The sequence below is a fragment of the Scyliorhinus canicula genome, chromosome 5 (assembly GCF_902713615.1).
Source record: "Scyliorhinus canicula chromosome 5, sScyCan1.1, whole genome shotgun sequence".
Lineage (NCBI taxonomy): Eukaryota > Metazoa > Chordata > Chondrichthyes > Carcharhiniformes > Scyliorhinidae > Scyliorhinus > Scyliorhinus canicula.
This window is the reverse complement of record NC_052150.1, coordinates 9,998,876-10,020,227: the sequence shown is the minus strand read 5'-3', so window position 1 is coordinate 10,020,227 and position 21,352 is coordinate 9,998,876. Positions and strand designations below refer to the sequence as shown.

At 50.7% G+C, this 21,352-nt stretch overlaps 1 protein-coding gene across 3 annotated transcripts in view; it reads right to left on the bottom strand.

Annotated features, from left to right (window-relative positions):
- nek11 (NIMA-related kinase 11) overlaps positions 1-21,352 on the bottom strand; it is a 336,506-nt gene that overhangs the window by 183,591 nt on the left and 131,563 nt on the right. For all 3 annotated transcript variants that reach the window (XM_038796561.1, XM_038796563.1, XM_038796564.1), the window contains 4 exons: positions 19,321-19,385; positions 16,011-16,137; positions 2,154-2,303; positions 1,972-2,050 (listed from right to left, as the gene is read on the bottom strand). In XM_038796561.1, coding sequence (XP_038652489.1) covers positions 1,972-2,050; positions 2,154-2,303; positions 16,011-16,137; positions 19,321-19,385 — 421 coding nt within the window. The remainder of the gene's footprint in view (positions 1-1,971; positions 2,051-2,153; positions 2,304-16,010; positions 16,138-19,320; positions 19,386-21,352) is intronic.

Genomic DNA, 21,352 nt, shown 5'->3' with positions numbered 1-21,352 from the left:
AAGAACTCTTGTGCAAATAACCAGGATCTCTGATTGCCCCTGATGGACTGTCCAAAGAAAAACTACTGACAACAAGGTGTAGCTATCAAAGTAATGGAATGTTCAAGATGAAAGCTATTTTTACTGCATTATATATATTGTGCCAATCCTGTGACAATGGGCATTCGTTTACACTGAGTGCGTTATCTCACGTACAATGCAAGGAAAGCAGGATCTCTACTATTCAAATCACAGGTTGTGAAGGCTCATCTCTCTGTTCCCTGCCTCCTGTCACTAAGTCCCGAGTTCTGATTACCCTTGTATCACCGGCTGACAATGCCAGCTCATGTCAGCAATGAAAACCTGAATGCATTTCAAAGATTTGTTTGAAGGTGCGGATGAAACCACTCTGGTTTCATCCTTGTGGCTTACCGACCCCTTTATCTGCCGGCAAATGAAAGAGAGTCTCGTAAGGCTCTCCAGCTGGAACGCTGCCTCAATACGAAAAAGGCCCAGAGCTGTTTTTCATCACTTACTTCTGCGGCTGTTAATTACCCTGCTCTCTCTAATGAGCGAGCGGCCTGCGGAACCTGCCAAAACGCTGTTTTTTGAAAAAAATATTTCGCATTCCGCTTTGGCGCAGGAAGGCAGAGAGAGAGAGAGAGAGAGAGAGAGGAAACACAGCACAGTAAAGAAAACACCTCAAATAGACTACATGTCAGATGTGCGGAGTTTACTTCCCCGGAAATGGGGAAGGGGAAGGTACCAGTTCTGTCAGACCCGGTTGCTGGCTGAGTTCTAGCTACGAGCCACTTAGGGGAACAAATACTGTTGTGAGCAGGCGGGCTGGAGGGGAGCTCATGAGGAGTGCAGAGTGAAAAGCTGGTCACAGTCTTGTGATGTCAGGGTTCAAATTGGTAATGTGTCCATTTTAAAATAATGCAATTTAACATTGCGATGGTGTCTCATTCTGGGTGCCCATATTTTTATCCTCTCACAGGATATGGGCATCCCTGGCTCGGCCAGCATTTGTTGCCCATTCCCAAGGTGGTGGTGAGCTGCCTTGAACCGCTGCAGCCATGTGGTGTCGGTCCACCTGCAGTGCTGTTAGGGAGGGAATTCCAGGATTTTGACCCAGCGACAGCGAGGGAATGTTAATAATTCCAAGTCAGGATGTCGGGTGACTGAGAGGGGAACGTCCAGGTGGTTGGTGTTCCCGTGTATCTACCACCTTTGTCCTTCTAGGTGGTAGAGGTGGCGAATGTGGAAGATGCTGTCGAAGGAGCCTTGGCGAGTTGCTGCATTGCCTCTTGTAGATGACGAACACGACAGCCACTGTGCACGGGTGGTGGAAATGTTTAAGGAGCCAGGTACGGTAGCAGCCAAACGGGGAAGGTGTGGAGCTTCCTGGGTGTTGTTGGAGCTGCACTCATCCAGGCAAATGGAGAGTATTCCATCACACTCCTGACTTGTAGTTGGTGGAAAAGTCAGGAGGTGAGATACTCACCACAGAATCCATAATCTCTGAACTGCTCTTCTAATAATTGTATCCACCTAATAAAAGTAAGGTTAAGGGGGGGTTGTTGGGTTACAGGTGGATACGTGGGTTTGAGTAGGGTGATCATGGCTCGGCACAACATTGAGGGCCGAAGGGCCTGTTCTGTGCTGTACTGTTCGATGTTCTATGTTCTATGTGGCTGGACCAGTTAAGTATTCATAAAAACACAAAGGACGTACAGTACAGAAACAGGCCATTTGGAAAAACCAGGCCTCACCAGTGTTACATTCACCTCGCACCTCCTCAAAGTCTTTCCTGACCTAACTCTACCATCAGAGTCCTTCAATCTCTTCCCCCTGATGTGTTAGTCGAGCTTTCCCTGAAATCACATCTGGACTGTCGGCCTCCAATGCTCCGTGTGGGACAAATGTTTGAAAGCTGAAAAGTTAAGCATTAGGCAGTTCAAAGAACGGAGCGAATGTTTGCACGCTTACCTGGAGCTGCTGATCAACGTATGGAAGTTTGAGTATTTCCGCAGCTGTCGGGCGATGAGATGGGTCCTTTTGCAACATGCTGTGAGGCAGACAGTGGAACACATCGAAGAGTCAGATCATGGAAACGTGCAGTCACGGAGACAAGCCGACAGGGCCTTATTTACAGTTGAAAGCACACCTACCTTGCCATGACTGCATTAAGCTCGCTGGAATACCTGTCTGCCAATGACGGAGTCTCACCATCCACAATCTTCAGAACCACTGACATGAAATTATGTCCAGTGAATGCATGATCCAAGCAGCACATTTCATATAAAATGCAGGCCAAAGACCTGGGAGAGATAAGAGACATCTGTCATAATGTACAGATACATCTGAACAAGAAGGGAGTAATTACAGTCCAAAATTAAAATATTGAATAAATGCTGCCTATTTGCATTTGGACTGAGTATAAGGGATTTTAAACGGAATTTGGGAGTTTTCCCAATGAATAATTGTTCACCTGCTCCCTACCTCAATCCTATTCTGTGCTTTTGTTTATTCATTCATGGGATGTTGGTTCGAACCCCGGCCCCCAGCGCATTGCCTATCACTCTGTCACCACCTCCCTGTGCAATGATCACATTACCTTGCTGCCACCGATTCACTTCAGAACTGTCAGAGGATGCAGACTGTCAACAAATTCTTGAATTATACATCCTGGATAGAACACAGGAGTTTTGCAAAACCAAAGAGGCGAATCCATCAAGATCTGTTTTTATCTTTTTATGATGCAAACGCAGCGCGGCCAAAAGTAAGACTCCCGTACTGAGGGAGCTCCGCACTGTTGGAGGCGCTGTGCGCCAGACAGAATGCTAAACCTGAGTCCCCATTTGGGCAGATGCAACATCACAAAAAAAAACCAGATTGACTGGTCATTATCACTTTGCTGTCTGTGGGAGTTTGCTGCGTGCAAATTAGCTGCCACATTTCACAAAGAACAAAGAAAAGTACAGCAGAAGGGCAGGTCCTTTGGCCCTCCAAGCCTGCGGCGACAGTAAAGGTTAACTCGAAAACTACTCCAATGATAGTTATTGAGCGTGTGCATAAGGAGCTATGTCATAACGATCTAACACACACAGAGAGTTGAGTGAAAAAGACCTGAGGATGGAGCTGCAGCTATGTCCTGGTGCTCTATAACCTTGTCACCAGTTTTGTCGATGGAAGTAGACAATCATAGACAATCGTAGAACATACAGTCCAGAAGGAGGCCATTCGGCCCAGCGAGTCTGCACCGACCAACTTAAGCCCTCACTTCCACCCTATCCCCGTAACCCAATAACCGCTCCCAACCGCTTTTTGGTCACTAAGGGCAATTTATCATGGCCAATCCACCTGACCTGCAGTTCTTTGGACTGCGGGAGGAAACCGGAGCACCCGGAGGAAACCTATGCAGGCACGGGGAGAACGTGCAGGCTCCGCACAGACAGTGACCCAGCAGGGAATCGAATCTGGGACCCTGGCACTGTGAAGGAACAGTGCTAACCATTTGTGCTATGTGCTTCAAAGTATTTTGAAGGAAAGACCTTTGCCTCCAGACAGATCTCTTATGACAGTAAGACACCCCGACACTATCAGATTTACTATGCTATGACGGTGGCAACATTTCCAAAAATTCGTTATTGGCTGTAAAGCACTTTGAGACCTCTAGTTGTTGTGAAAAGCGCTATTTAAATGCAATTCTTTATTTGCTTTTTAAAATGTTTTTCCAGGAGTATAATGTCCTGGAAATACACATTAGTTTCACCAAATTTACCTGGGGCTAGAAAGAGAAAAATGTTAGCACACAGAGTGACTGTGGCAAATAATAGCGATGTACTTAAGATCTGGCTGCACCCGGAGGAGAAACCAAGGGCGAGATTCTCCGCACTCCCGACGGTGCGGAGAATAGCGTGGCTCGTAAAATTTTACGGCCACGCTGTTCCGACGCCCTCCCGCTAATCTCCCCCCCCCCCCCCCCCCCCCACGCCCAACTCCCGACACGAATTGCTGCCGCCGTTTTTTTACGGCCGGCAGCGATTCTCAGCTGGCCGATGGGCCGAGTTCCCAGCCCTTTACGGCTGTTTTTACGAACGGCAAACACACCTGGTCTGGCCATTCGTCTGCCCGATGCCCGCGCACTATTTCTCCTTCCGCCGCCCTGCAGTATCCATTCGCGGGACGGCTGAGGGGCATCCCGGCCCGCGCATGCGCGGGTTTCACGCAACTACGCGATGACGTCATCCGCGCATGCGCGGGTTGGAGTCTTCCAATCCGCGCATGCGCGGCTGACGTCATATGACGCGTCAGCCGGCGCTAACTCGGGCAAGCGGGCTTAACGAAATTCGTTAAGCCCGTGATGCCGGAGCTTACGGCGCCGGGCTGCTAGCCCCGACCGTGGACCAGAATCGGTTCCCGGTCGGGAAGGGGGGGGCTGGGGTCAAACCCGCCCGGGTTTGACGCCAGCCTTACAATTTCTCCCGGTTTGGGAGAATCGCGCCCAGAGTTAATGGCTCAGGTCTTTGACCTTCCATTTCAAACACCGACAGGACCTTATTTTCAGCGGAATTTGTCACCTCGGAAATATGTTAACATCCAGCGGAAGGTGCAACTGAGAAATGAGATGAAGGATTGGGATGGCCAACAGCGTATTTGCAGAAAAAGAAAGAGATTCTGATCAACTCAAAGTTAGCCATGAAAATAAAGCTGAGAATCCCAGAATGCTGCATCTCACCAAACCTGACATACGGAAGAGTCTGTTGGATGATCAGTGAGGAACGCAGAGAGGATTGGAGGTTATAGAGATGCGTGGCTGGATTCTCTGATTTCCAGGCTATGTCCGGAGGATCCGTGTTCTCTTACGCCAAAATAATCGGCAGCGCCCCAGCACCGACCCTCCGACCAGCGAGGGGCTAGCAGCCGCCCCACATAAAACTCCCGGCCTCCACGGCAAAAACGGCCGGGGAATTGTCGGCTACGTGGCCACGCGTGCACGCGCACGGCGGCGATCTGCAGCGGTCCCACCGTACAACATGGCGCCGGCCGTGCGCGGACCTGACTTGTCAGATCGTGCCCCCCCTGCACGCCCCCGGGCCACCCCCCCACATTCCCCCCCAGTCCTCGCCGAAGCCCTCTGGCCAGCAGCACGGCTCCCACCCGATTGTGACAGCGCTGGACACAGTCTGCGGCCGCCACGCCGGGTTCCCGACCCCTGAGACCACACGTCAACCGCGCGATCGGGAACTCGGCCCATCGGGGGCGGAGCTTCGGGGGAGGTCCGTCAGGTGTTGGTAAAATCGGACACCAAAATAACTCCACTGACTCAGAGCAGGAAGAGAAAATTGGAATCTTTTGGGCAATCGTGATTTAGAAAGTCCGATGCTGTTGGGAACGATCGATGGTAAAAGAGACCGAGGTAGACAAGGAGCCATCTTTCGCAAGAGTCTCGCAAAATGTATCAACGCACCAGCAACAATGATAACCCACGCCTCTGGAGCAAGATTAACATGGGGGTCCATGGTAGCCCACACCATCTTCAGGCCTGTGGCACCTGAAGAGAGAGAGAGAGAGAGATTTAAGGGAAAGCAGGATAACAACATGAGGAAGGAAAAAGTAGAAGGATATGTCAAAGGGGGTTGGATGAAGAAGGGGTGAAAAGATTTGTGTGGAGGATAAGCACCAGCACAGAGCTGTTGGGCAGAATGGCCGGTTTCTCTGCTGGCAGCACCAAGTGATGAATAGAGCTTCTGCAAATATAGGAGAAATGTGCTGTTCTTGCATTGCACAAGGTGAAGCAGAATTAAATTAGAATCAGCCCACAATGTGATAACGGACAGCTTTGCGATCAGCTGATGTGTAATGCTCACTCACGCTGCATTCGATTTCCCAAAGGTATCTTTATTAGCAGCAAGTGGGAAACCATATTAGATCTTTCCGAAATGAAAGTTTGCCAACAATACTGAAAGCAGATACCTTGCAAAACATGATTCATCCAAGGCCACCTAGATATCTGTCAAAATCTGCTCGCTCACTGCTTAACAAATCCTACAATGTGCCCTCGAAAAAGCTGACAGCTCACAAAAAGTGCACAGGTGGACAAAACTTGTCACAAATTCCCACCTAGTTTGCAATTTCATCGTCTGAATGTGCAACGTAATGAACTTCAATAACACATTGACCGCACCCGAGTGACCTGTCCTGTTATAGGTGGAAAGACAGCAGTAGCAACACTAACTGCCTCATTTGAAGTTGCCGACCCTGCAGGTGTGTGAGGACCCAGCTCGGAACCAGAGTTACAACTGAGTTCAGAACGAGAAGCAGGAGCGCAGCCACACACAGAACTGGGCCCAGAGACAGGACTGGAACCAGAAGGAAATCCCGTCACAAAATCAAAACCAAAAATGGTCCAGTCGCTAGAATCAGAATCAGAGCCAGAAAACCAAATGCAGCCCCAGCACCAGACCATCTCCAGCCCCAGCACCAGGCCATCTCCAGCCCTAACGTCAGAGAATCTCCAGGTCAGGACAGCACGGCAGCACAGTGGTTAGCACTGTTGCTTCACAGCTGCAGGGTCCCAGGTTCGATTCCCGGCTTAGGTCACTGTCTGTGCGGAGTCTGCACGTTCTCCCCGTGTCTGCGTGGGTTTCCTCCGGATGCTCCGGTTTCCTCCCACAGTCCAAAGATGTGCAGGTTGGGTGGATTGAACATGCTAAATTGCCCTTAGTGCCCAAAAAAGTTAGGTGTGGTTACTGGGTTACGGGGATAGGTTGGAAGTGTGGGCTTAAGTGAGGTGCTCTTTCCAAGGGCCGGTGCAGACTCGATGGGCCGAATGCCCTCCTTCTGAACTGTAAATTCTAAATTCTATGATCTTCAGCCCCGATCCCAGACCATCTCTCGCCCCAACGTCAGACCACCTCCAGGTCCGATCCCAGCGTCAGACTATCTTCAGCTCATTTGCATGTCCTGACTTGCTTTCCGTACAGCGCCCCTAACGAGAATGCAAACCACACACAATTCAGTAGGTGCAGTGAAATCATAGGCTTGAGTGACTGGAATGCACTTAGTGCACTTACAGCTCTTTGATGTGGCCAATATTTACAAACATTGGAGTTTCACCACTTAGGCCACTGAGGCGTGAAAGGATATGAATTGATCAAAGCTGCAAATAGTTTTTACAAGCCGTCAGTCACAGACCACTACTCGAAAGCCATGAATGACCTGTAGGTGGTGGATCTTTGGTAATCAGATTCAGGCACAGCTACTGTCTTTGAGGAACAGATACGTGGAGCTGCAAGGTAAGTATTACAGCTATAATGCTTCCCACTGCTCCTGTCTGGGCTGTTCTCTACTTACAGACAGGGGTCCGTTTTCTGGGGGTGGTCTGTGTGGGGGAGGGTCTATGGAGGCATTCCTTTTGGCAGAGGATTCCTGAGAGGAAGTCCCCCTATTAAAGGGGTCTATTATGACCCATTCTCATTTATTTCCATGCTCCTGCTGGAGTGCGGGGTGGAACCTGTTCACACCACCAGCAATGGGGTTGGTGCAAGGCATTCGGCGCCGATCCCAATTGCGCCCAATGCCTGATTCTGCATCCTATCGGGGAATACGTTCCGGACCTCCCGGGATGAGAATCCAGTCGTCAGTCTCCCAAACAGAGAATCTTGCCCATTGTTGTGAGATCAAGTTTCGCCCCAGGATTTAAGCACAAATATCCAGGCTGACACTCCACCCCAATGCAGGACTGAGGGAGAGCTGGACGGTCAGATTTATGTCGCTCAGATGAGATGTTAAAGCAAGCCGACTCTCTCAGTTGGCCATAAAATATTCCGAGGCACTAGTTGGCAGAAGAGTCCTGGCCAATATCTATTCCTCAGTCAATATTGCAAAAACAGATTAACTGGTCATTATCGCTGTGTGGGAGCTTGCTGTGCACAAATTAGCTGCTGTGTTTCCAACATTACAACAGAACTAAACTTTGAAAGTACTTCATTGGCTGTGGAGTTTGGAGTGTCCAGTGAAAGGCGCTGTACGCTTGTTTTTCCTTTTTGAAGAGTCAGCTCTATGAAGCTGTACTGCTGCCCAATCCATTCAGATTATTATCCAATATTTCACAGTTTTTTAAAAAAAGTGCTGTTTGGATATTGGAAAATTCACTGTGGCAGTTTAATCACATTTTTTTTTAAAAACGAGGCTCGCGTGAAAATATATCCACCGTTCTATACATACAATCTGAGCAGCAAACAGTAAATGTTGCAGATTCTGCATTTCAAAAATAAATAAAACAGGGTGGCGGGGCAGGGGGGGGTGAGACTTGATTACATTTGGCTTTCCCTGACTCAGAAAGAAATATCAGATAAAGCGATTAAAAATCAACCAGAGATATTGAAATCTTTTACCAATTTGATTTGAACAGAACAATTTAAAAGCATTCACACAGGTCACAAAGTAAACACTTGCTCGGTTTCTGGCTGTATACGATGTGGCACTGACAGCAAATATTACTTGGATTTTTAGGCTGGAAGCAATTCCTGTTTTGAGTGAACAAAGTTGGGACACAACTCTTCCAGTTTTTATGTGACATTAGAAGCAGGAGGAGGCCGTTCGGTTGCTCAAACCTGCTCCACCGTTCAATAAGATCATGGCTCATCTGACTGTGGTCTTGACTCCATTTTCCTGCCATTCTCCATAACCCTGGACTCTCTTGTCAAGCAAGTATGGCGATCAAAACTGTGCACAGCACTCCAGGGTGGTCGGACTAACACCCTGTACAGTTGTAACACACCTTCCCTATATTTATCCTTCACTTTCCTAGCAATAACAGCCAACATTTCACTTTCCTTTATACTTAATTGCTGACATTTTGTGATTCATGGGCAAGGACACCCAGGTCCCTCTGTACCGCAGTGTTCTGCAGTCTCTCCATTTAAATAATATTATGCTTTTCTATTCTTCCATTTGCCCAATGTTTTTTGCATTCACTTAGCCTGTCTATAATCCTTTGTGGACTCTTTGTATCCTCCTCACAACTCAGCAGGGGAGCCAGGATGCTCGATTTGCTGATTCATTAAAGCATGAAATAATACTTGAGAGGTATTATTTTTATTGACCTGCTTTGGTAACCACAGTGTTAACATGACTGATCCTGTTCAGGTTCTGATCAATGGTAACCCTCCAGGATGTTGATTGTAGGAGATTCAGTGATGGTATTGCCCTTGAATGTCAAGGGGTGATGGTTTGATTCACTCTTATTTGAGATGGTTACTGGCCTGGCCCTTATATGGTTCAAATGTTACTTGCCACTTATCTGGATATTGTCCAGGTCTTGCTGCATTTGGACATGGACTCTGAGGAGTCGCAAATGATGCAGAACATTGTGCGGTCATCAGTGAACATCTCCACTTATGATGAAATTGATGAAGCAGCTGAAGATGATTGGGCTGAGGACACTACCCTGAGGAACTCCTGAAGTGGTGTCCAGGAGCTGAGATGATTGACCTCCAACCACCACAGCCATCTTCCTTTGTGCCAGGTATGACTCCAACCAGTGGAGAGATTTCCTCCCGATTCCCATTGGCTCCAGTTTAGCTAATCGGTCAAATGGGGCGGAATTCTCTGACCCCCCCGCAGGTTCAGGGAATCACCGGAGGCCGGCGTAAATCCTGCCCCCGCCGTGGCCGGAATTCTCCGCCACCTGGGAATCGGTGGGAACGGGAATCGCGCCCTGCCGGTTGGCGGGCCCCCCGCGCCGATCGGCGGGCCCCCCGCGCCGATCGGCGGGCCCCCCGCGGCGATTCTCCGGCCCGCGATGGGCCGAAGTCCCGCTGCTGTCAAGCCTCTCCCGCCGACGTGGTTTAAACCACCTCTTTGCCGGCGGGAGCAGGCTGCGTGAGTGGGCCCCAGGGTCCTGAGGGGGCATAGGGCGATCGGGCCCCGGGGTGTGCCCCCACGGTGGCCTGGCCCGCGATCGGGGCCCACCGATCGGCGGGTGGGCCTGTGCCGTGAGCGCACTCTTTTACTTCTGCCGCCGCCACGGCCTCCACCATGGTGGAGGCGGAAGAGACCCCCTCCACCGTGCATGCGCCGGTGGTGACGTCAGCTGCTGCTAGCGCTCCAGCGCATGCGCGGACTCACGCCGACCGGCGAAGGCCTTTCGGCCAGCCCTGACGCCGGCCAGCGTGGCGCCAAAGGCCGTTGGCGCCAGTCGGCGGAGCAGGAGCCACTCCGGCACGGGCATAGCCCCTAAAGGTGCGGAGAATTCCGCACCTTTGGGAAGGCCCGATGCCAGAGTGGTTGGCGCCACTCCGCTACGCCGGGACCCCCCGCCCCGCCGGGTAGGGGAGAATTTCGCCCATGGTGTCTTGATGTCAAGGGCAGTCACTCTCTCCTCACCTCTGACATTCAGCTCTTTTGTCCGTGTTTGGACCAAGGCTGTAATGAGGTCAGGAGCTGAGTGACCCTGGTGGAACTCAAACTGAGCAGATTATTGCTGAGTAAGAGCTGCTTGATAGAGCTGTTCGTGTCTTCAGTACTATTGCCAGAATATTGCAGTATCCACTGCCTTCTGCCATTTCTTGGTATCACGTGGAGTGAGGCAAATTGGCTGAAGACTGACATCTGTGATGTTGGGGACTTCTTGAGGAGACTGAGATGAATCATCCATTCGGCACTTCTGTCTGAAGATTGTTGTGAATGCCTCAGTCTTGTCTTTTGCACAGATGTGCTGGGCTCCTCCATTATTGCGGATGGGGATATTTGTGGAGCCTCCACCTCCAGTGAGTTTAATTGTCCACCACCATTCACGGCTGGATGTGGCAGGGCTGCAGAGCTTAGACCCGATTTGTTGGTTGTGGGATCACTTAGCTCTGTCTATCACTTGCTGCTTATGCTGTTTGACACTCAAGTAACCCTGTATTGTAGCTTCACGTGCTGCTGGCATGCCATCCTACACGCTTCATTGAACCAGGGTTGATCCTCAAGCATGATCATAGTGGTAGAGTGGGGAATATGCCAGGCCATGGGGTTACATATTGTGGTTGAATACAATTCTGCCGCTGTTGATGTCCCACAGCGCCTCATGGATGCCCAGCATTGAGTTGCTAGATCTGTTAGAAGTCTATCCCATTTAGCAAGGTGGTAGCGCCACACAACACGATGGAGAGTATCCTCAATGTACCTCCACAAGGACCGTGCGGTGGTCACTTCTACAGATACTGTCATGGACAGATGCATCTGTGACAGGCAGGTTGGCGAGGATGAAGTTAAGTGTATTTTTCCCACTTATTGGTTCCTATAAATGACAACAGTAACTGCTGTATGGGGCTCAGTGGCAAATTAAACAATCAGTAATATTTGTGTAATGAGAGCGATTGGTTCTGGCTTTCTTAACCCATTCACCAGTCGATTAACATTCCTGAGGAACTATCATTACAACAGCTACATGTTCTACTCCATTATGTAAATCACATTTAAATGTAAGTGCATTATTCTGAATCCTGTGAGCATTCTATTAATTTATTGCAACAGCATTCTGTGTAAGTGAAGGGATTAACAAACATGTCCTTTTATTTTCCATCTCCTAATATTTTTATTTGTTTATTTTAATTTTTACGATTAAGGGGCAATTTAGCGTGGCCAATCTACCTACCCTGCACATCTTTGGGTTGTGGGGGTGAGACCCACGCAGACATGGGGAGAATGTGCAAACTCCACATGGACAATGACCCAGGGCCGGGATTCGAACCTGGGTCCTCGGTGCCATGAGGCAACAGGGCTAACCACTGTGCCAACGTGCTGCCCCTCTAATATTTTTAGAATAAATAAACAGAAATGTTTTTTAAAACTGGGCATGAGTTTTCTCCTGGGTTGTTGATAGTTGGTGTGGGTCCTATATTGACTATTTTGTTTACGACTTTTAATATTAAGTAAAGGAAAATGTTGAAGCAGGTGTGAAAGAGAGAACAGCTCAAACAAGCATCTGAAAGACAGCGTTACTGATAGTGGAGTGTTCCCTCTGTACAGGTCATAAGACGTGCGGCACGATGGCGGCGTGGTTAGCACTGCTGCCTCACAGCTCCAGGGACCCGGGTTCGATTCCGGCCTCGGGTAACTGCCTGTGTGGAGTTTGCGCTTCCTCCCCGTGTCTGCGTGGGTTTCCTCCAGGTGCTCCGGTTTCCTCCCACAATCCAAAGATATGCAGGTTGGTGGATTGGCCACGATAAATTGCTCGTTAGTATCCAAATGGTTAGGTGGGATTACTGAGTTACGGGATAGGGTGGAGCTGTGGGCTTAAGTAGGGCGCTGGTCGGGACAGTGGTAATATTACTGGACTGTTCAGCCAGAGGACTGGACTCCAGAAACACGGAGCAGGATTCTCCAAATAAAGTCAGGAAACTGACACCCAGATGAATTCTGGTCCCTCATTGTCTAAGTACATAAGAAACAGGAGCAGGAGTAGGCCATTCAGCCCCTCGAGCCCGCTCCACAATTCTGCCGATCTGACTGAGCACTCAACTCCACATAACCCTCACCTCCCTCGCAGATCACAAATCTGGCGAACTCAGCCAATGGCCCCGCTTCCTTTGTTCTCTAGGGGAAAAGATTCCAAATACCAACCACGCTCTGAGAGAAGAAATTACTCCTCATCTCTGTCTAAAATGGAAGACCCCTTATCTTTAAACTGCGTTGGCTGATTCTACATTCCCCCACGTCTTCATGACCAGTTTCAAATTGTTAATTAGCCTGGAGATGGTCTGGATAGGAATTAAAGGAAGTGGGGGGGGGTCTTCCATTTTGGGGTCTGCCACTGCCTGAGAGCCGGCAGCTCCTCCAGTGAAAATAGAGGTGGAACTAAGTGAACCTGGACAATGGAAGAAAAGGTTGGGGGCAGCAAACCTGGCAACAAAGGTTGGCTCCATAGATTTTGTGAAAGTTAATAGCATGCGCAAGATTGATCGGGAAAATTGTGAAAATTTTAATCCAGAATACACAGGCCCTTTGACGAGCTCTTTAAGGGGTTTAATGGGCTACTAATTGGTAGAGACAGCATTTTCTTTAAATTCATTCATGGGATGTGGGCGTCGCAGGCTGTGCCAGCATTTATTGCCCATCCCGAATTGCCCTTGAGGGGGCAGTTAAGACATTGCTGTGGGTCTGGAGTCACGTGTGCCAAACCAGACCCAGCAATAAGGACGGCAGATTTCCTTCCCTAAAGGACATTAGTGAACAAGATGTATTTTTACGACAATCATTTCACAATCATCATTACACTTTTATTTCCAAATTTTATTCAATTCAAATTTCACCATCTGCAGTGGCGGGATTTGAACCTGGATCCGCAGATCATTACTCTGGGTCTCTGGTTAACTAGTCCAGTGACAATACCACTACCCCACCGCCTCCCCTTTCATAGGAACCGGCAAAACGTCTGTTGACTTCGGATGGAAATTTCTGGTCCTGTGGCAGGCAGGACGGTAAAATTTCAGACATCGTCACTAACCTATGAAACTCTTCCATAATCTAAAATTCTGTTAAGTCACCAAGGTCCACTCCCCTTTGTACCTTCAGTGCATCAATATCCTTGGTGTAATCTACTACGGAAACCAGAACATGTCTTTAAACAATACAGGCAGTCCTCGGCTTTATGACATTCAAGTCACAATAAACGGCACTTACCACCTTGACATCCTGTTTCAACTTGACAATGTCGGTTTCGACTTTACGATGTCTATCTTTTATATTCGGTTCGTTAACCCTAAACTAGCCCAGGGAGGTGAAGGAACCTCCCTCTGAACATTTGGCACCCAGGACCCTTCAGTCTTCAGGGTGCTGTCCGACAGAACAAAAGACTAAACACCAGGAAACGGTTTTCGGCAAATAATTTCGGCATCCCGCGCCCGAACGCTTCACTTCACCGGAGGGAGCTAACTGGGGCTTGGCCGGCATCAAACCACCACAAAGCCAAGTTGGCTTCCAGCAGAGGTCGGAATTCATCAGGCTTGACGTCTAAAACCTGTGGGAAATGAGGTTGCAATTTGTCAGTAATAATGTGACCTTGCCCCGTTGATGGTTTTCCCATTGATTGCACGGGGATTCTGGTGCCTGCGATCTGTCCCCTGTTGCTCTGGGATCACGTCTCCAATTCAGGTTGAGGATGGCTTTGTTCGATCCTGGGAAAGTTCCGAAACTCTGCGCCAACCACCCTGGCACCCTCCATTCGGAGACTAGGCCCAAAAAGGCCCCTTATCACCCTGTACAAATCCCATCGGCAAGGCGGGTTAGAGAGTGTGAAATTATCACAACCAAAATATCGAACAATAACCTCCTGAGACCAAGTGGGGAAGGAGAAATGAGTAACGAGTAGCGGACCTTTGTTCACCAACCAATCCTCCGCTTCTAACATTGTTCCTATGGGAAAATCAGTTCCAACTTATGATGTTTCTACTTAAGATGTAGTTTTCAGGAACCAACTGTGTCATATGTCCGAGGACTGCCTGTCCTTTAAATGTTGTTCCAACTTGGTTCAGTACACGTTTAGCATAACATGTGTGCTTTTTAGACACTGTAACTTTGATATCACACTTATACAACAAACCCATGTTCTCTTGGCCATCGTCGAAATATATTTACGGCCATCTTATTGTAAAAGCCAATTTATTTTGTTCTTTAATTTTTCTACAATTTCTGCATCAGATCCATATCAATTATACTATCCACGGTTCACTGATTCCCGCCCTTTACTGCCAGTGGGTTTGAGCTCGACACTTAAGTCACGAGAGGGGAAGGGTTTGGAGAGGTTTGGAATTCTGTTTCTGGAGGGGAGGTTTGCCAGTTTCAAGAAGTTGATGGAGAAATTCCAACGGCCTGGTTCCAGTCTTTTCAGGTACTTTCAGATTTGCGATCTTTCGCTCAAGGCTTTGCCCTCCTTTCCCATTGCACCACCCTCTTCCCTGTTGAAGAGGATTATGTCTTTGGCCATGTCTGATGGGGGAACTATTTCAGGCCAGATCCTCTCAGCAAGTTCTCCCCTCACTGCCCGATCACCCCCCCCCCTTTCCAACAATACATAACTGGAGCCACCCCCCCCTCCCCTAAATGTGGCTCCCACGAAGGGCCCACCCCTGGCGTTGCCCCTGGCACTGCCCCTTGTCACAGGTTGACACTGTGACCCTTTCCCCCGCGGGCTATAGTAACCTCTGCACCCCCAGAGGGATCCCCTCGACTGAAACTCGCTTTTACAAAGCTGTTGTAAACCTCGCCGCCATGACGTCGCATTGGCGGGGTTTGAATATTCAGTGAGGATGGAGGGTCATGTGGCGGGCGGGGTGGGTAATGATATTTAAATTTATTCAAATGCATCACGATGGGTTTCTCGGCAAAAAGGGCGTGAACTTTGTGTTGCCGCCGGCGAGGGGCGGGGGAAAACGGGAAATGCAATCTCTCCGGAGACGATCCCGTCTTCCGATTCGCACCGGATTTTCGCTATGGCGAACGGGGGCTGAAGATCACCCCCGTTGTGTCTGTGAGGAGGACCCCAAGAGGGTCCACTGACATCACTGCGCGTGCAATGTGGGGTCCTGGCTGGTTGGGCGCTGTGGAGTGATATTGTTGGTTTTCTGCGCGTGGGCGGGTAGGCATGATGCAGATTTGAGGTCGCTACCAGATCAGCCATTGTCTTGTTAACTGGGGGAGCAGGGTTTGAGGGGCAGAATGGCCTGCTCCTGCTCTGTATAGCCACATTGGCAGCCATCTTGCGTTGTCAGGAGACGCGGCGTTCTTACACAATCCCTACACCCAATCCCACAAAATAAACCAGCTGCCCATCCACACTGCAGCTGGAGTCACTCTGAGCAAGGAGCAGTCTTTGAACAGGTTAACAAAACGAGTGATCCTTCCACCGACAAAATTAATCCTCGGCAAAATGATTAGCTGGATGAAAGTAGATTAAAGGAGATGCAGACGTGACTTTGTCATCTCCTGCCAGTCTCGGAAATAATTTCATCAGAAAGTACCAACTACCCACTCACCATATGTCGGACTTGGAATCGTAACCCTGGTGACTGAGGACCTCTGGGCTCATATAGTAAGGCGTTCCAGTGAAAGTCGTTGCTAGGTCACACGAGCCCATCAGGAGACGAGAGACTCCAAAGTCTCCTGTATTTGCAAAAAAAAAAGAAAAATTGTTATTTGTTGAGCAAATCGAAATCTGGGTGAGAAACAGGTGGATAAATTCTGGGATGGCTGTAATTAAAGGAGAACCGACGAGGCGCAGCATCCATTTCCTGGCCTATTTACAGACCGTCCAACCGGTCGGGTCTCTTGTCGTGTTTGTGCCTACGAACGCCAACACCCGAGCTAGTTAGGCGGAGGGAGAAATTTAATATTCAGACTTGAGTAGAGCTCCACTGGCATCGAGAACACTCAGGGAAACTGTGCTTCAATTATCGTCAATATAGCTCAAATCCAACACCGTGGGCGGAATTCTCCCCCCCCCCCCCTCACGCCGAGTGGGAGAATCGCCGGGGCGCCGCGTGAGTCCCGCCACGCCGCCCCGGCACCCGCACGCAATTCTCCCACCCCCCCAAACCGGCACCGCAAGATTCATGGCTGGCCGCTGGGAGAATCGCCGCTCACCGTTTGTAACGGGCGAACGGCGATTCTCCGGCCCGGATGGGCCGAGCGGCCCGGATGGGCCGAGCGGCCTGCCCAACACGACAGGTTCCCGGCCGCGCCGTCCACACCTGGTCGCTGCTGGCGGGAACAGCGTGGGAACGCTGGGGGGGGGGGGGGGGGGGGGGGGCGGCCTGTGGGGGTGAGGGGGGGATTCTGCACCGGGGGGAGGCCTGAAAAGGGGTCTGGCTCGCGATCGGTCCCCACCGATCGGCGGGCCGGCCTGTCTGGAGGAGGACCTCCTTTCCTCCGCCGCCCCGCAAGATCAATCTGACATTTCTTGCGGGGCGCCCGCGGGGAGGAAGGCGACCGCGCATTCACGGGTGACGTCATTTACGCAGCACCGGCCGCGTAATTTACGCGGCGCCGCTTTTACGTGGCGCCAAGGCCCCCCCCGGGGGTGGGGGAATAGGGGGCAGGGAGCAGTCTCCGACGCCGGAGTGAAACACTCCGGTTTTCACTACGGCGTCGGGACTTAGTCTCCCGATGGGAGAATTGCGCCCCACGTGGGAAAGGAGGGGAAAGCCTTGTGTGAAAAATCGCAAATCTTGGAGTCTGAATGACTCTTGATCATAGCTGGTGAGAAGTGGAATTAGGATGCGATTTATACTGCTGTGGGCAGGGGAGGGGGGTGTGGACCAGTAAGGGCTATGATGTAGAGATGTCGGCGTTGGACTGGGGTGGGCACAGTAAGCAGTCTTACACCACCAGGTTAAAGTCCAACAGGTTTATTAGGCATCACTAGCTTTCAGAGCGCAGCTCCTTCCTCAGCTGAGGGCTGGATAGAGGGCTAGATAGAGGGCTAGATAGAGGGCTGGATAGAGGGCTAGATAGAGGGCTAGATAGAGGGCTAGATAGAGGGCTAGATAGAGGGCTAGATAGAGGGCTAGATAGAGGGCTAGATAGAGGGCTGGATAGAGGGCTAGATAGAGGGCTAGATAGAGGGCTAGATAGAGGGCTAGATAGAGGGCTAGATAGAGGGCTAGATAGAGGGCTAGATAGAGGGCTAGATAGAGGGCTAGATAGAGGGCTAGATAGAGGGCTGGATAGAGGGCTGGATAGAGGGCTAGATAGAGGGCTAGATAGAGGGCTAGATAGAGGGCTGGATAGAGGGCTAGATAGAGGGCTAGATAGAGGGCTAGATAGAGGGCTAGATAGAGGGCTAGATAGAGGGCTAGATAGAGGGCTAGATAGAGGGCTGGATAGAGGGCTAGATAGAGGGCTAGATAGAGGGCTAGATAGAGGGCTAGATAGAGGGCTAGATAGAGGGCTAGATAGAGGGCTAGATAGAGGGCTAGATAGAGGGCTGGATAGAGGGCTCGATAGAGGGCTAGATAGAGGGCTAGATAGAGGGCTAGATAGAGGGCTAGATAGAGGGCTAGATAGAGGGCTAGATAGAGGGCTAGATAGAGGGCCAGCAATTGGTGGCGGCTAGGGAGAGATTGGCACAGGTGTCGTGGACAAAAGGACAACAGGCGAGTAGGTGGCTGTGATGGTGGATAAGGAGGGTGCGGATAGTGGTACATTAGGAGATCAGAATGTGTTAATGGCGGAACAGAGGTAAGCAGTGTGGCAAAAGGACGACCTGGAACAGCGAACAGATGGTGCAAGTGGAGTGGGGCGGGGGGGGGGGGGGGGGGGGGGGGGGAGAGGCGAGTGAGGGGAAAAACAGATCGATGGAAGAAATGAAAGTAAGTTGATAGAAATAAAAATGGGATTGAAGGTGGAGGGGAGCGTTCACAGTCAGAAGTCGTTGAGCTCAATGTTCAGTCCGGAAGGCTGTAACATGCCTAATCGGAAGATGAGATGAGATTTTCAATCAATAAGGGAGTCAAGTTAGTGAAGGTCACAGGGGGCGGCCTGTGGGGGGCGGGGGCTCCTTCACCGGGGAGGGCTTTCGAAGGGGTCAGGCCTGCGATCGGGGCCCACCGACCACCGGGCCTACATTACACCGGGGCCGGCCCCTGAACACCCACGCCAAATTGCGTTGGGGCTGGCGCACGTAAGAAGTTCCCCGTGCATGCGCAGGATGGCGCGACCCAACTGCGCATGCGCAGGATTGAGCTGCCCCAACTGCGCATGCGCAGGGTTGAGCTGCCCCAACTGCGCATGCGCAGGATTGAGCTGCCCCAACTGCGCATGCGCAGGGTTGAGCTGCCCCAACTGCGCATGCGCAGGATTGAGCTGCCCCAACTGCGCATGCGCAGGATTGAGCTGCCCCAACTGCGCATGCGGTAGGGGCGCTGGAGTGGCATGGGCACTTGGTCCACGGAGCGGAGAATCGCCCCCGTAATGCATGTCACATAAGTGGTAAAGATTCGCAATGCAAGATGTGATAACGTGGAGTAACACGTCTTCAGTTGTGAAGATTGAGTGGCCGTTCCCGAGCAGAAAATGCAGGTTCTACTTTTGGCTCCAGGCATAGTCCTGTGGCAAAATGCTGGGAGCCTAAAGAGGAACAAGTTGTGATAAAGCAAGTAGGAGGCACAATAATTTTGGCAGATAATTAACTCGTGCTTATTGGGTTGGCCTGTCAGGTGAATATATCTGCTACAGAAATGCAGATGTGCCACGGTCATATCTCAAGTGACGGGGTAGTACGCCCAATAATATCGAGGAAAGAGGAAGGCGCACTCAACACGGGGGCAGTTCGGGGGCAATTCTTACCTATTTTTACCAGGTTATTTTTCAAGAAGATGTTGCTGCTTTTCAGGTCTCTGTGAAGTATTCTTCTGTAAAGAAAATCACACCATCAGTTGTGTCACGGGTTTATAAAAGAAAACAGGTCCCTGTAGCTGAAAAGGACTAAAAAAAATGTGTTCAAATAATAAAATAACTATAAATAAATGTTTCCGCTGAAGCGTGTGGCAAGATTATTTGACGATTATAACAATGACTGTATAAACTGTAATGAACAAATGCTTTTTTTTTTCCAATTAAATGTCTTCATCTGCTTGTTTGGAACAGCAGTCCGCCACCTCTCCAGTGGATGTGATTCAATAATTGCCTAAATCAGAGCCAAATTCAGCTGTCATTGCTAAGAGCTTTCTTTAACGAAAAAGAAAGACATTTTGACAGCAACCCAAAAAATAAAATACTTCTCGTCTCCGCTCCCCACTCATGCTTACAAGATGTACACTGTCTACGTGTCATTCCTTCAATGCTCTGGCATTTTGATTCTCAGAAGCACTAAGTACACACGAGTTAAAAGTTCTTTTTTTTTCAATATACCCTGTAATATTTTCGAGTCACTTCCTCATCCCTGACATTCTCCCTTCGTAGACACCTTTTTAAAGGTAGAAACTTGAGTGGGTCAATAGAAACTCAAGTGTTCTACCTAACCCCATAATTCTTTCTTTAGACCCAATTCAATGTTTGAATTGGCGAGAGAGGCTGAATGGCCTTCTCCTGCTCTTTTCCTCCTCAGACCAGTAAGAAGCAATCAGATAACTACACAAGTAGTAGGTAGATGGGCAGATAGGTAGATAGCAGAGTCAAACATGGTTCAATGATTGGCACACTTTCTGCCAAGTCAGGGCGTTGTGGGTTCAGGACCTGCTCCAGAGACTTCGTCAAATGTCAAGGCTGACACTTCAGGGTACTACCAAGAGTGCACTGCTCCCAGGAGAGAGCTGCTACCAGGAGAGTGCTGGTCCCAGGAGAGTGCGGCTCCCAGGAGAGAGCTGCTACCAGGAGAGTGTTGTTCCAAGGAGAGTTCGGCTCCCAGGAGAGAGCTGCTCCCAGGAGAGAGCTGCTCCCAGGAGAGTGCGGCTCCCAGGAGAGAGCTGCTCCCAGGAGAGTGCTGCTCCCAGGAGAGAGCTGCTCCCAGGAGAGAGCTGCTCCCAGGAGGGAGCTGTTCCCAGGAGAGAGCTGCTCCCAGGAGAGAGCTGATACCAGGAGAGTGCTGCTCCCAGGAGAGAGCTGCTCCCAGGACAGTGCTGCTACCAGGAGAGAGCTGCTCCCAGGAGAGAGCTGCTCCCAGGACATGCTGCTCCCAGGAGAGAGCTGATACCAGGAGAGTGCTGCTCCCAGGAGAGTGCTGCTCCCAGGACAGTGCTGCTACCAGGAGAGAGCTGCTCCCAGGAGAGAGCTGCTCCCAGGACATGCTGCTCCCAGGAGAGAGCTGCTCCCAGGACAGTGCTGCTCCCAGGAGAGAGCTGCTCCCAGGAGAGAGCTGCTCCCAGGAGAGAGCTGCTCCCAGGAAGGTGCTGCTACCAGGAGAGAGCTGCTACCAGGAGAGAGCTGCTCCCAGGGGAGAGCTGCTCCCAGGAGAGAGCTGCTCCCGGGAGAGAGCTGCTCCCGGGAGGGTGCTGTTCCCAGGAGGGTGCTGTTCCCAGGAGAGAGCTGCTCCCAGGAGAGTGCTGTTCCCAGGAGAGAGCTGCTCCCAGGAGAGTGCTGTTCCCAGGAGAGAGCTGCTCCCAGGACAGTGTGGCTCCCAGGAGAGAGCTGCTCCCAGGAGAGAGCTGCTCCCAGGACAGTGCGGCTCCCGGGAGAGAGCTGCTCCCGGGAGAGTGCTGCTCCCAGGAGAGGGCTGCTCCCGGGAGAGAGCCGCTCCCAGGAGAGGGCTGCTCCCAGGAGAGAGCTGCTCCCAGGAGAGAGCTGCTCCCAGGAGAGGGCTGCTCCCAGGAGAGAGCTGCTCCCGGGAGAGAGCTGCTCCCAGGAGAGAGCTGCTCCCAGGACAGGGCTGCTCCCAGGAGTG